At 32.8% G+C, this 15,615-nt stretch overlaps 2 protein-coding genes across 4 annotated transcripts in view; one reads left to right on the top strand and one right to left on the bottom strand.

Annotated features, from left to right (window-relative positions):
* LOC111425335 (vacuolar protein sorting 13D) overlaps positions 1-15,514 on the bottom strand; it is a 33,584-nt gene extending 18,070 nt beyond the window's left edge. For 2 of the 3 annotated variants that reach the window (XM_071194423.1, XM_023059302.2), the window contains exons 1-21: positions 15,327-15,514; positions 15,088-15,214; positions 14,815-15,005; positions 14,556-14,738; positions 10,453-10,689; positions 9,916-10,089; positions 9,522-9,863; positions 9,172-9,467; positions 8,834-9,118; positions 8,594-8,774; positions 8,336-8,531; positions 7,553-8,279; positions 7,201-7,493; positions 2,697-2,984; positions 2,259-2,643; positions 2,027-2,203; positions 1,745-1,969; positions 1,485-1,692; positions 1,138-1,426; positions 946-1,082; positions 517-888 (exon numbers count right to left, since the gene is read on the bottom strand). In XM_071194423.1, coding sequence (XP_071050524.1) covers positions 517-888; positions 946-1,082; positions 1,138-1,426; positions 1,485-1,692; positions 1,745-1,969; positions 2,027-2,203; positions 2,259-2,643; positions 2,697-2,984; positions 7,201-7,493; positions 7,553-8,279; positions 8,336-8,531; positions 8,594-8,774; positions 8,834-9,118; positions 9,172-9,467; positions 9,522-9,863; positions 9,916-10,089; positions 10,453-10,689; positions 14,556-14,738; positions 14,815-15,005; positions 15,088-15,184 — 5,283 coding nt within the window. In that variant the 5' untranslated portion in view covers positions 15,185-15,214; positions 15,327-15,514. Of the gene's footprint in view, positions 1-516; positions 889-945; positions 1,083-1,137; positions 1,427-1,484; positions 1,693-1,744; positions 1,970-2,026; positions 2,204-2,258; positions 2,644-2,696; positions 2,985-7,200; positions 7,494-7,552; positions 8,280-8,335; positions 8,532-8,593; positions 8,775-8,833; positions 9,119-9,171; positions 9,468-9,521; positions 9,864-9,915; positions 10,090-10,452; positions 10,690-14,555; positions 14,739-14,814; positions 15,006-15,087; positions 15,234-15,326 lie in introns of all 3 variants that reach the window. The other variant, XM_023059311.2, reaches the window with a different exon arrangement.
* LOC111425352 (integrator complex subunit 12-like) lies at positions 3,068-4,012 on the top strand. The gene has a single exon (XM_023059332.2). It carries the CDS (start codon positions 3,148-3,150, stop codon positions 3,946-3,948), a length of 801 nt encoding a protein of 266 aa, XP_022915100.1. The 5' UTR covers positions 3,068-3,147; the 3' UTR covers positions 3,949-4,012.
* Positions 15,515-15,615: the final 101 nt, after the last annotated feature.

Genomic DNA, 15,615 nt, shown 5'->3' on the forward strand with positions numbered 1-15,615 from the left:
AATCGTGCCAATGTACATCTTTTTTGAATGAACGTTGGTTGAGATATGGGGTTTTAAAAAGCACGTCGAAATTTACCAAAAAAAGTTTAAAACCAAAATAACTCGAAAACGAAAAACGCTAAGCACTAATAACTTTTATCAAAGTTAACCTACTTTTTTACGTACAATTAAGCGGTGTAATAAAAATTATAGCATTAAGTTTAAAATAACGAAGTTATGGTCTACTTCCGGTAGACGGGAAATGGCGGCCATCTTGAAAATATTTTAGATCGAAAGTTCCGAATGAACAACCCATGCTACCAAAATTTCAAATCACTACGAAGAGTGAAACCTGAAAAAGTTCTAACGAACCCGTTATTAGAAAAGTAAAACTTAAAATCTACACTCAAATACTACAAAAAATTTTCCATATTCTATTATATATTATTTTCCAGATTTTTCCATAAACTGTTTATAATGATTTTATCGCCCACACATTACTACTACTTCAAAGAAATCAAATAATAAACTACTTACCGAATTATAATAAGATTTAAAATTTGGAGCGCTTGGATCTACCAACAAAGTTGATATCAACGCTAAATTTTTGTGCGGCCTATCACGAACACTTGGCGAAGGTGGTGGAGTAGACGGATATTCAGGATTTGTTTTTGGCATATTAACATTTTTAGATTTAACACCTAAAATTCTAGAATGTTGCAGATCGGATGGTAAAGATCCCCTGACTGGATTTGAGATGTATAAGCTGTCTGTAATATCTGGACACGATCTTGATATGCAATTCAAACCGACTGGTAATTCGTCCCCAGCTGATGAAACGACCATGGCCCTTTGTTTTGATCCCTCTGGTTGTAATAAATCTTCCATTAAAATAGATCGTAAAGAAACCTATAAACAATATTATTTATTTATTATTATATGTTATTTATGTTAATAATATTTAACCTGGATATTTGTTTCGTATAAATGAAATTTTTCATAAATAAATAAAAATTCCCTGAAAGAAAGATCAACTAATCCTTGCTCCCCAGTGTGTGTATCTCCTCTTAATTCCACAATAAAATTTGGAATTCCAAATTGAACTGCAATATTAAATAAAATAATTCGATGATTTTCTCATAAAAATGTTAATAAAACCTTTTACAGCAATCAATCTTTTATTAGTAACTGCTTGTTGATTTCTTGGCATTGTCATATTTGGAAATAATTTCGCTCTTACATGCGGATCCATTTTTAAGGTGGGAACACCTGTGTCTTCTTCTCGAATATCTGTAAGAGTAGTAGATGGTCTTAATATTGAATCAGTTACATCTACCCCTTCCGAAATGGTTTGTGGCCTCATTAACCAGGTGATTGTATCTATTAATTGTTCATATTGGTATCTCGCCATTGAAACTTTTAACGCTGTTATTATACTTCCAGTTATCTATAACAAATTCCTTTTATTAATTATGTTCCTAATATGATTCATAAACAAATCTCACCATAATACTTTCAGAAATATTTGTAGCATCTGACTCTAAGGACTCATCAGTTAAATTATCATCATCCAATAACAAATTAGAATTGCTTTCTTGTCTTGATGGTTTCGTTTTAACAATTTCCCTTAAAATGTTTAATTGTAAAATGGTATCATGCAACATTGGTTTAGCTAAGGTTTCACAAGAATAAACAACTTCAGGCCTTGACATGCTAAAATTAACTTCATTAATTATAACAAAATCAAATTAGTTAGAGAACATACAGAGGTCCAGGAACCCTCCTAGAAGTTGTATCTAAAGAGTAAATGTTCATATCACGAACTTCAATATCGTAATTTTCTTGTCGAACGTCTTGTAAATCATCGCTATGTTCATCGCCCGGTTTGTTGTTTGTAAGGGTAATTTTACCAAGATGCCCAATAAAAACTTGAGGGCTATTGCTTGATCTTGGTATGATTATTACAGGACTATCTAATACAACATCCAATCTAAAATGTTGAAATTAACTTAAGAAATTAAGTTATGATTAAGTTAAGTAGGGTTACTTGATGTTTATCATGAATTCTGAATCTTCCTCTGGACTATAAGGAGTTTGAGGCATGGTATCTCTTACTGATGAATATCCAGAATAAGTTTGTTCCATTGAACTGCTTCTTCTTCGTCTTCGAGGTGACGCAAAATCAGAAAACGACAAAGCTGACCCATAAATTGATGCAGATAATCTAAGTATTAAAAGACAAATTAATTTTATTTATATAATTCTAATACAAGTTATACCTTGCGTGTACAAGCCCTAAAGCCATATCAGTAGCAGCTGATTTAATTGACTTTGCAAGATGAGATAAATATTGTTTAAATTCAGTCGCGCAAGATTGCAATTCTTTTAAAAATTGTGGTGAATGTGTGTACCATAACGAAGCCATTCTAACAATAATTTCCGCTTCATCACCTTCCCTACTACAATGTAGGCTTCTAATAATTTTAAAATTTAAAGCTTTTCGTTCCTCCCCTTGAATACTTTGCGACATAACGTATAAAGGGTGTACCAAATCCAAAACGGGATCATGACCAACACTCACAATGCGTTGATGCATATGCCCTTCTGGAGTTAAATCCAGAACTTGAAGGCCTCCCAAAGAACCTTCAATCGTTATTCCATTATCTAAATAATAAAAAAAATTTAAACAGAAAAATAACAACAAATAGAAACCTTACCAACTGTAGTTTGTATTTTAGCTTCACTCAGCGTAGCGGTACAAATTTTTTTTCCTTGAACCGACCCATCTTTGTAAACCCCACGTAGAAGTAACACGTTTAAACGGTGAAAATCAAAAGCTAGTTCTGTTCTACTCATTTTAGAGCTATCTTCTAATATTGATTCAGATGAATTTTGCATACTAGTAAAAGCAGTTGCTATGTTCATTGGTTGCTGTTTTTGTGATTTCATATCCGGAAATACTCTTCGAATAAATCCCATTAATTCAACTATAGTTTCTTGATTTGCTATAATAAAAATTAATTCATTTTTTTGCATCGTTTTATATATACCTATAGTATAATGTACAAAAACTTATGTCACGTGCGGTACATGAGATAGTATTTAAATGGCCGCACTAAACATAACCTATAACAGCAAAACGTCAAACACGTTAATCAACGAAATAAAATGAATTTTACGGATATTGACCAATTTTATATAAAAGCGATTGCGGCTTTATATTGTAAAGATCATTTACGAACAGGAGATGCTCCAACATTACAAAAAATTGCCGAGGACGCTATTAAGGCAAAATCAGGTAAAGACAAGGATTTCTCATCTTTCGTTGCACCAGCAGTAAAATTACAAGCAGCTGCGGAAGAATACAAGAATGTAACTGGAGGTATAGAGGAAACAAAGACTGCATCGAGTTCAGATAACGAATTAGAACTTGATTTATGGAAAGAAGATCTAATGTGTGTTGTATGCAAAGGAATGGATGTTGGGGCTAGAAATCGACTGATAGAATGTTGTGAGTGTCAAATATTGTATCATCAAGAATGCCATTCGCCGCCTGTATCTCAAGAAGAAGCAGATCAAACATGGACTTGTCAAAGTTGTAAAAATGCGAAACAAGTTTATACAAGCCCTGTAGGGTCGCGGCCAAATTCGCCACATACAAAATCATCAAAATCGTCTTCACATAAAAATAGTAGTGGATCCAGTTCTACGTCTTATAAGAGTAGCTCAAGTTCGAAAAATGCGCAAAAAACCGGATCGAGTTCATCGTCAAGTAAATCATCTAGCAAACAATCTTCGTCGTCTTCAGCGTCATCTTCACCTGCTCATAATCAAGGAGTTTCAAGTAGTTCTAGCTCGTCTAGAAGCTTAATGAAACCCAATATTAATATTATTAGTGCAGATAAGAGGATACAAAGTATGAAAAAAAAGGCTGCTAAGTTACAAGAAAAGAAAAAATTACCAAGATAATCTTAATAATTTATCTTAATTTTGTATTTTTAGTATAATTAAATAAAGAATTAGTAACTTAAAAGTTTTACTTGTTTTATTATCTTAGTATATACTGGTTTATTAATTTAATAGCACTGATATAACATTTTGATGTAAAAATCTTGTTGTTGGTCTAATCTCTGCATGCAGAGAAGTCTAAGAAATGGCTCAAAAATAGACGTAAGCCACTAATTAATATTTGCAAATCGAAGCGGATATAAATGCTAAATTAGCAAGTCGGCCCAAGAATGAGTTCGACGAAAAACGATCCACTGCCTCTTCAAACCCGGAAAACCTCCACTAAGTTATGGTAATTCCAACAAAAGGGTCGCTGGCCCTCCAGGTGGGGGGGCTAAGTGTAAGGTTAACGACCTTACCTCGTAAAAAGAGTACCAATAGGTCAAAGAATGAAACTCAAATGACTTAAGCTACGAAATAAGGATGAGAGATCAACTCAGAAGGTTAGATGAAAAAGTAAGGTACCATAAATAAAAGAAATTACTCGCTGCATTTCTCTGGAAACGAAGAAAACAAGGATATATCGGACTTGGATTCATAATAACCAAAAGAATCTATGGTGTTTGGGATTTCATCCAATATCTAGTATCTACACAACACATCCTTTATCAATACATATGCTCCAACTGAGGCTGCGTAAGAACGTGTTGCAGGCAGCTTATGTTCATTTTAAAACACGATGTGGACCTCGAAAATTTAAACTTGGCAGAGAGAACTGTTTTATAGAAATTTTTGGAAAACACAGCCTCCATGAAGAGACAAACAGTAATGGACTCAGGTTGCACAATTTGTCGCAAGCAATAACTAAAAAACCATGAGCACTTCATTTCCACAGAAAAATATATGTATATAAAGGAACGTGGTAAATACCATGAAGTCAATCAAATGGACCATGTGTTAATCTGTAAGAGATGGACTACTTCTATCCAGAACATCAAATCATATAAAGGAGCGGACTGTGACTCAGATCCTCAGAGAACGTATTGGTGGGAGTTAAAATGAGACAACGAAAGGTCTTGTAATGGAAGGCCAACGATCAAATAACACAACTAAAGGAGGAGTACCAGACGAAGTTAAATTAGAGGCTTTTAGATCTTTGAGACCTTTTAGACCTTCGCATAACGTAGATAAAAAATGGTCGTGTTTAAGAATTCATAACAAATCGCACTGTGGAAACCAAGGAATTAAGAGTGATATGATGAAAAATATAGAGATAAGCCAGACAAATGTGTTTGTAATAGAATAGCAGAGCAAATAGAAATAACTATATTAAAAAAAACTACGTCGTCTAGAATATGTAGAAGGAAGAAGATTGAGGTTCTTAACAGAGAGTTACAAGAAATATTAGAACAGTACAACAAAACCGTGAGTAGAAAGTACGAAAATTTTTAAACCTAAAACAAATACATATAAAGATGTCCAAGGAAATGTTTTTTACGGAGAGAAATGACATTCTGCAACGATGGAAGGTGTGTTTTGACAGCAAAACACTGAATACGTCATAGTGGGCCCCTACACTAAACACCCAAGCTATGAAAAAAATAAAAATATAATTGGAACCCTCAAAAATCACAAAGCACCAGGAAGCTATGGAATAATGTTAAAGCTGCTCAAATATAAAAGAAGTCGGTGGTTACACGTTTGAAAGACTATAATAGTTCTCCTATCTATAGATTACACAGAATAGCTCAAGCAGTAATAAAATATGAATGATGAAGATATTTTAGTATATCCGTAGTTTAAAGCACACGCTTGAAATTTAATATCTCAAGCAGAGACTACTTTAGGAATAAGTCTGTACAAAACATTTTCTATTAAAAAAAACATTAAATGCACCCGCCTAAAGTTAAATTAGTACAAGGTTTAAGAGATGGTGATTTTGCCAGGAAACTAAACAACAATCTAAATTTATTAAACTTGATACTCTTGAGTAATGAATTTAATTTCAATACTAATAGAATTTCTAACAGTAAAAATGAGCACTTCTAGGATACAGAGAATCCACGTCAAGGACTCGTAGGACCTTATTTTGTTCAAAGATTGCTTAATGCAGATCGATTTGCCAATTTTCTTGTGACAGAATTCGAAGATTATTTGAATGATGTACCCCTACATGTTCCCACAATGCACAAAACATCAAGAATATTTTGTATGAAGGCCAGCAAGATTGCCAGTTCAATTCTAGATATTTTCATGTGGGATTTTGTCAAACGGTAAGTTTATGATACTTGTCCACAAGATATTAATGATCTTAAAATTCGTATATGTAGGACATGTGGCCAAAATATTCAATACATGTTGCAAGAAAGCAGAACCAATTTAATAAACAGATTTCGACACTAGATCTTTTAGATATTATGATCTCAATTTTTTCTTTAGTCTACATATTAATTTATTATAATTTTGTTCATGTTGTAGTTTCATTTGTTTCGTCGTGCATTTGCTACTTCAATATCAATTTGTGTTTTTCATTAATTGGATAACTATGGCATATCGTTGTAAATAGAAAGAGAGAAAAGAAATTTTATTTTGAATCCTTAGTAAAATAAACAAGAGTAATAACAACAATACACCCATACATATATACATACAATATATGGGGTAGAATAGGGCTAGCTAGTCTTTCTGCCCAGTTGTAAATAAATTTTTGTATACTTTTAAAATACTTAACAATATTGGTCTAAATTGGTTTTTAATTTTGGATGTACTCACTGTATCTAACACATTTGATGCTCAATTGTTTTTTTGAATGTGACACATAATAGAATATTAAGTGTGTAGCAACTTTTCTTCTACAACATTTTATCTTATCTTCAACAATGGTCGAGATATCTGTGATGACAACTAAAATCAAACACTGTATCGAATACTGGAGGTTACGAATGAATCATGAATTAGACCAATTGATAGATGACACCGATATTGTCACGTTCATTAAAAGTCGAAGACTGGGATGAATGAGAGGACAACAAGAAGTGTTACAGATTGGAGACCTGTGGATCAAAGAGCAAGGAGCAGATCGAGAAAGAGATGGATAGATGATGTAAACGAAGATTTAAGAAGAATGGAAGTTAGAAGATGGAAAAAAATGAAAGATCATTGAGCAGCTTAAACCTCACCAGGAGTTGTAACGCCGAAAGAAAAAGAAAAACATACCCATATTAATAATACCAATAGAAATTTTTATAGTAGTAATAATTTAAAACCACTTACCAATAATATCCAGATTATTGAATTGTATATTAGCAAATTGCATTGATTCAGCTCCAGTAATAAGTGTAATTTCAATGCTAATCAAAGCTTCTGCATCTAAAAAGTTACCAACACGATGATGAGTCATATGTAATACTTGATGTAAAGGCGGAGATGTAGCTAATGATGAAAGTGCTTGTGATAAAGCAACAGGTGATGTTGTTTGTGGTCTATAAGCATTTGGATCTGGACTACCAGGCGACATTGGAGACGTAGGTTCGCTGTCACGTAAACTTCCCGACATTGAATCCATTCTAAAATATAATCATTTAAATAGTAAATATAAAAAATATATATATAACCGGTTGATTACCCAACATGTTTATGGCTGGCAACAAGAAGTTCAAAATCTGGCCCAAACGTTTGTAAAGCATCCACCAGAAGTAATCCATGTACAGTTAAGGTAATTCCAATATCAACTGGTCGTTTAGTAAATGCTACCTTAACACCAGTAACTTGTAATTCAGCCACACTTCTTCCTCTGCTTTGTACTTCAAGTGCCATGTGATCAATGGTAAATTGAACCATTAACAATCTGGATAATTCCACACTAGTATCAACACTCTCACTTTCATCATCATCATGTACATCAATAAATTCTTCCATCGAATTATCATTTATGTTAAAAGGCGATGGAAGACCAGTTGTTGTAATAATTTGCATTAAAGTTCTGGCGGCGGAAATTTTATTTTCGTTTAAATGGGCCACTAATTTTGGAAGATTTGCATTTAAAGTAAGACTAGGAAATGATGGATCTGTTGTATGCACAACTCTTCTTTCTAATTGTAAAGAAATGTTAAATCTATCCAAAACATGCATTGTAGATGACCCCTTATTATGCGCATATCTCCAATTATCCTTAACTTTACCAATTAAAATTTGCATATCTGTTAATTCCACGTTATATCGATCGTAGATTTTATCATGTAACGTTGATTCATTAAGAATATCAGCGTATTCAACGGCGTTTAAAGTATTTGGCGATGCTGAATCACTTTCTTCACTGACTGGGGGTGTTGAACATGGAGTTACAAACATATCTAAATATGTAAAAAAATAAAAATATACATGAATGAATTAAGAGGAATTATTATACCATCGTCTTCAGATTCTTTGGTGACTAACTCTTTAGTAACAATTTCAGGTATAACTACATCTTGTGGTTTATTATTTACAAGAAATCTACCAAAATCTATAACTGCCATTGATGAATTCTGATCATTAAATTTTTCTATAAAGAATATTTGTGGAGCTGAGATATCTAATTGTAAATCCCAGATCTTTCTTACTAACTAAAAATTAATTGAAGTAACATTTTATTACTTAAATAGTAAAATAATATTTTATTGCTTACAACTCGCCCATCTAACATTTGCTCCCAATTCTTTATCAATCCCTTTTTTGTCCTTGATTTCATCGCTTCTATTCTTGAATGAGTTATGATGCGCTGATGGGGATTAAATAAAAATTCTAAAAGCCACTTTATTGCTGCTGGTTGATAAACAACATCAAGCGATTTTGTTTTAACTGATAATCTAAATTCAGAAAATTTATATAATTAAATTAAACATTTACAAAATTATTTATATCTTACTTATAATCATAGCCTGAATTAATAGGACATTTCTCATAAACCAAGGAAAACAAGTCTTCATTACTAGACATAAGACTCACTCTTGGACTTGGTCCTCTCGATCTTATCATAGACGATCTTTCTTGCGATGGTGGTCCAATTAAAGTTGGAAATATAGTATTAGATGTTATTTTATCTTTCAAATACATTCCACCTAAACATAATTCGACAATATGTGATGTCGACCTTGGTTTACTTGTGATGTTTAAACTTAAATTTTTAAATTCTAACTCAATCATTGGTATACTGGAAATAAAATGTAATAAAGCTCCAATAAAAAAAATTGAGATTACGCGTACCTTTCTCTTGAATTATCTTTGGTACTGCATAAACTAATCAAACCACTCTTTAATGAAAAACTAAATTTACCAAAAACAACATCACGTTTTAAAATTGTGTTGTCATCAAACGAATCAGAAAGCGCTTTAAGAATTTCGCCCTCTAATTGTGTTGCTTCATTACTTTGCGTTGTTTCGACTTGTGCTGAAGAATACCAACCCATCCATTGAGGAAACCAACGAACTAAAACTCCACGTCCAGCGGCACTATTTTGATTTGTAGATTGTGGTTGGGATGGTACAGATTTCATGGCAATCTAAACATAATTATTAATAATTAATAATAATTAGTTATATAGCTTTTTTGGTACCTCTCTTAGAATTTTTATTTCTTCAACATCCCTTATCCATTCAACATTATCTTTAACCTTTTTTTCTTCTACAGTTAGTGTTATTGTAGGAGTAACAAGTATCTTTTTATACAATTTTGTGTAAGCAACATTTTCTTTGGCGCGTTCCAAACATGACTCCCACGTTGGATGCGGTTTGCATATATTTGGTTGCCCTCCTGGATACATACAACTAATTGCATAGACCCACCAAGCGTGAGCATCTTCAGAAACTGAACAATTTGGTCTATACTCCCTATAACTACGAAGCCTAGCGATATCATCCAAACCCCTCGTACATTTTACTATTTGCTCATATTGCCACTACAAAAATAAAGTAAGTTAAAAAGAATTGATTTAATTTAATATAACTTACGTCAATTAAAGTTAATGGAACCTCATCTAATTGTAAATCACACGTTATTCTTGGTGTATCAATAGATCTTAGAGGTTTTTCACTACGATTTCTTTGTATGCGCGCTTGAGCACTTACTGGCGAAAGGATGTAATGATTGCCATATATGTGGTCCTGTCCGGGTGACATAGCCAACTAATTAAATAAAATTTATTAGAATATTAATAATGTGTTGAAAGGTTCGTTTTATAAATGGATATTCAGGGTGAGTCACAAGTAGTGGGATATCTCTGAATTAGAAATAGATAGCAAAAAGACCCATATGGCTTATTCTTTTAGCAATAGTGTTGATTTAGCAGATAAATGACTGCTTGATAGTATCTACTGCAAAAAAATTGAATCCAAAAGTTTTCACTTTCAGTTTTTACCTTCCAAAAACTACAAGCAACCGCCAAAAATGCAACAATAACGGTAATTAAGAAAAAATGCAATTTTGAACAGTAATATCTATCTAGTATATATAATACAATATAGTTGTTTACAAAATTGTTTACTTACAGCTAATTCTGCAGGTGACATTTTCGAAAAAACTTTATCTAAATCCAAATCAATCCAATACACAGCCAATTTTTGCATTTCAAGTAACTTAAATGAAGAGGTTGCACTATCCCATTGTGTGGTCCATCCATCAGAGCTTTGGGCCGACAGTGTTTCCATTGTAACGCCAAAAGCTGCCGCTTTGTTATTAAGACTAACATTGTCTTCATATCGTATGTGAACATCTTTAATCTTTAACTATAGACAAGACAACATTAATAAAATATGAAAATGAAGTAACTAGGTTTATTTGCTAGTTCTTTTGGGTGATTTATTAGAACTTCATTAGGTTCTAGTACGTTTCTATACCAACTTTGATTGTTGATACCTAATGCTTTTTGTTTTCAAGATATTCTAAATTATTTATTTTTAATTAATACCATCATTAAGTTTTTCAATCTATCTTATACAGAAGGATGTTACATGATTCAGAACCATGTAATTACTATAGTTCCTAAGTACACAGCATTATAACCCATAGATTTAAATATAGAGATATTATGCAATTTGTTAAAAGCATAGAAAAATAACATTTGGCTTTCATAGTAGCCATAGAATAAGACAATTTAACTACAAGTAAACACCTCCTAGTAATGGCCACCACAACCGCTTTATCTGACACCATCACATTTTTATTTATGGGATCATTAAAAAGATATACTGTTCAATTCTTTCAGTATTTGATTGATCCTTCTTTAAATTCTATAACTGAGCAAAAGCGTCGTGGCATTGATGCAAGTAAGCTTATTCTTTCTTCTGATTTTATTTTATTCCATGACTTTAATAACACAAATTTCTATATTTTTACATATGCTCCAAAAGCTCCCAAATATTAAGAAGTGGGGTTAGACCCTAGCTCTGAAAAGGTGTATTAATGAATCAGTGCTTAATGTAACAACCAGTTTGATAATAATAAATAAAAGACTAGATCAGAAACATGGGATTGAGCGAATTCTGGACAAAGACAACGATAAATTTTCGAACCAACATTATACTTCTGCTAAGCAGAGCAGCATGCCTAAAACTCAATGTTGAAAAAACGAAGAAGATGAGGATAAAATCTGTAGTCGAAGCTAACAGTGATTGGAAGAGACATGAATGGCAGAGGAAGATGTGGAGATACAAATACAGTTGTACCCTATCTGGTGAAATAATAATACATTTCAAAAAGAACAAAATTTTGCTTGTTCAACAACTTTGATAAACTTGTCCTCCTGTATAGGTGTGAGGATGGAAGGAGTCACCAAGGGGATGTAGAATAATAATAATTCACTTTATTGCCCAACAAAGATCAGATTACAGGACAATATTACAAGAAAACACAAGAAATAGCACATGTTATAAAACAAATATAACTCACATAAACACTCCTACACTATTATTGTTTATTTATTTATTACATATTCGGGATGCATACAGGGAGAATATCCCCAACAAAGCATCCTCATAATAATGAAAATTAATATAAAATAATTGTAACAATCTAAAATAAATACAACAATAAAGCGATCAACAAAACATCCGATATACGTTAGTTAATACACGTTCTCTAAAAGAGCGTAAAAGAGAAATACATGGTTGAAGCACTGGTTATAGAAATTAAGAATTCGAACTAATAGCGAGTTTTGATAAAGGTTGGTGTTAGCTATGTTAAGACGAAATGTGGCGTTGTTACTTAGTTTACACATCCTGTGCAACGGGAAGTTGGCTAAAACATTGGATTTGCAATTCCTCAGATAAAACTCATTGGTACTACGTGTTGTACGCGTAGGCACCGCAAAAATGATCCGCGACAACAACCAACCTCAATCCAATTCACCTTGCACTAACTTCTGTAAAAACTTCATACACTGGTCATGTCTTCTCGCGTCCAGTTCAGAAAAGTTGTCACGTTGCAGCAGGAATGCGTAATCCGTTCCACGATCCGGATATGATGCATCCAAGCGTAGAGACAAATATTTGAGAAATCTCCTCTGAATTCTTTCCAATATGAGTCTATGACACATATATTGTGGTGACCAAATTAGAGAGCCATATTCCATTTTGGACAATACCAAGGTCCAAAACAGAGACTTGTACACACCGATGTCAGAAAAGGCACGCGAGTTGCGTAAAACGAAACCAAGCATCCTCGGTGCAGAAGATGCAATATCTTCACTATGCGACGCAAAAGACAATTTGCGGTCAAAAGTAACTCCCAGATCCTTGATTGTAGATAATTTTTCAAGAAGAACACCTTGTATATAATAAGAAGATGGAAGAGGAGATTGCTTGCGTGTAAAACTCACGGCACTACACTTATTGGTATTAATCTATAACTGATAACGGTTACACCATTCCACCAAGACGTCCAAGTCAGACTAACAACATAACGGTTCGAAACAATAGGTCGGAATGGTTTTAGATCATCATCACCAGCAGTAAATTTATTAGGTAACCTTTTTAGGAAATGAAGAACCTGTTCTTCAGTGAGATCGACTATAAATACTGGAGGATACGTAGAGTGTACACCAACCATGTTGTAAGCAGAGACACCAGTATATACTCTAGAGAATTGATCTGCAAAAGCATTAACTATTTTATCAGGATCAGTGTAGATGGACTTATCACGCATCATTTTTCCAGGAAGTCGAGAGGTCGTTGTTTTCTGTCTTATATAACTCCAAAAGTTATGGCGATCAGAACTAAGCGATTGTTCAGCACTAATACTGTTTAGTCAAACACCTCAGTCTTTTATATTCCGCTGAATAGAAAGCACTATTCCTTCTTCTCCACTTCTTCCTATAATACTCTTTCAATTTTAATAGCCGCTTCATTTCTGGGGTTTACCAAATAGGGTATGAGGATCTACGACACAATTTAGTGGATTTACTGCACGTTTAGAAAAGACCAATCCGTATAAAGTAGCTCATCATACAAGCCAGGAAAGTTGGCTCTTCGAAAATTATAGCGATCACCCAAAGACGGAAAGTTCAGCAAACCATCATTTGCGTCAGTAAATACATTAAATACATAAGGACAGGATAATTCAAAACTTTATGTTCCAAGGCGTCCAAGAAACATAGCAAATCAAGTTGACCATAAAAAGCACTTGCAAATCAACACATCGACAAGTGGTACTAAAAAGTATTAAAGACTGAATATCTGTACAATCAACGAATTAAAGATTGAATTTACGAACAAATACAAGTGTTCAGTAATCAATACCTGCGGCGCATTATAAACGTGAGGTGGCGTAAGGTGATATCTAATGAACACTTGTGGAAGAGAACAAAAGAACAGCCCATTAGTGACCAAACCAAAGAGAGAAAATAGCGTTGGATTGGCCACACGCTAAGGAAGCCTCATGAAGCAGTTGAGATGTCAGCGCTTGGCTGGAACCCCTAAGGAGCACGGAGACGAGGGCGCCCAAGAATGGCGTGGAAGAGAACTATTGAGGAAGAAACATTCATTTAGCTGAGCAATGTGGATTCAAAAATGTGGTTTGATTGACAGCCAAGAAATGTGAAGAACCAAGTATCAACAATTCTTGTCAAGACCAATATATTTTTATATGAACAATATGAATATGCAATAAAAACTAAAGCATTCTATTTAAAATAACAGAGTTGTAACATACTTCTAATAGCTTGGTAAATGGAAGCTTTAAAGATTTTTTAGATCAGAATCCATAAAAGGTCTAATAAATCAATTTTGTGAGGCACCCTGTATAACTTTATTTAAAACTCATTATAAAAGGATGTCCACATTGAAAAAGATGTTTGCATCAACAAAAACTTTATCATAATGATGGAATAATAGGAAATTGAAATATTTCAGTTTTGCATATTTGATAAGTAGCAAAAAAATGTGACTAATATTTCTTATTTATTTAACCTAACATTTTTTCCTATTACTTTTTAAATAGTTTTATTATCACACCTATTCAAAAATTTGTTAAGAACTTCATGCATAACCCAACATCAATTTGGTTACACTTTTTTATATTTCGTTAAAATTGTATGGATTAAAAAATTTGGTATAATATTTTTTGAGAAAGAAATACCCCTAATTATTTGTTTTACCTGGAGATTATCAATAATATTTGTGATCACCCCTGTTCCATAACTTAACCAAGAAGAATAAGTAGATGCGTAATAAGTAGATTGATCTTTACTTTCAGTTTCTAATCTCCATTTGGCTTCAAAATTATCTAAAGCGCTTAGTTTTAATTCTTGTGATGCTAATTTTTCAGCAACACTATCCCACTGTAAAAGAAAAAATAAAAATTAATTAATTTCATCGGTTGTAATGTAATTAACAGATATTAAAAATTATTTTAACCTCTTGCACTGGTAATGGAGATGCAACAACATATAATTGTTCAATTTGAATCACCCATGGTGCAGATTTAATTAACCTCACTGGTATTTGTAATTTCACTTTTCCAATAAATCCTGATTTTATTTCAATAGGTAATCCAAGGTGTCGTAATGCATCTTTTTTTAATGGTAAATTTTCAAGTTCAACTTGACCTAAAGCAAGTTATCTAATTATTATATTGGATCATTTTGATAAACAATATTTCAATTTTTTTTAATTGTGAAACTTATTCACCTGATAAAAGAGCTATACTTAATTGATCCGTATTTAAATTCTCTACATATTTCCCAAGATAGTTGTTTAAAACCCATGCAGCTAATCCTTCCAACATTTTTGCTATGTCATATAGGTTAGGTCATGCCTAAAAAAACGTGTAACCACTTAAAAAACAATAAATTAATTAACAAACACATTATGCGAATTATTTAATTACAGAAATGTTTATCAGTCATAAATGGTTTATACTCACTTACCTGTACTGTGTTTTTATATGCGTATTTCTGTGTTGTGGTAGGTTATCGCGATTCGTAAAAAATGTTGACAAGAGTCCAACTTGTATACTCAAACGTTACGTTTTAACATTTCTTTATTTGCGTCATATATAAACTTACTAATTTAAGTAAATTTTAATATCTTTGTAAAAATGTGCAAGAAAAATGCTTGTTTTGACGTTCAAACTGACAATACACTTTGACAGCTGCGATAAATATACAACATAAAAAATGTAAAAACCCTATGTTATGATGGAATTTGGAATTATTT

The sequence above is a fragment of the Onthophagus taurus genome, chromosome 2, assembly GCF_036711975.1.
Source record: "Onthophagus taurus isolate NC chromosome 2, IU_Otau_3.0, whole genome shotgun sequence".
Taxonomy (NCBI): domain Eukaryota; kingdom Metazoa; phylum Arthropoda; class Insecta; order Coleoptera; family Scarabaeidae; genus Onthophagus; species Onthophagus taurus.

Bases quoted from the DNA above. Each gene is read 5' to 3' on its own strand.
- LOC111425352 (XM_023059332.2), top strand. From the start codon at position 3,148: ATGAATTTTACGGATATTGACCAATTTTATATAAAAGCGATTGCGGCT.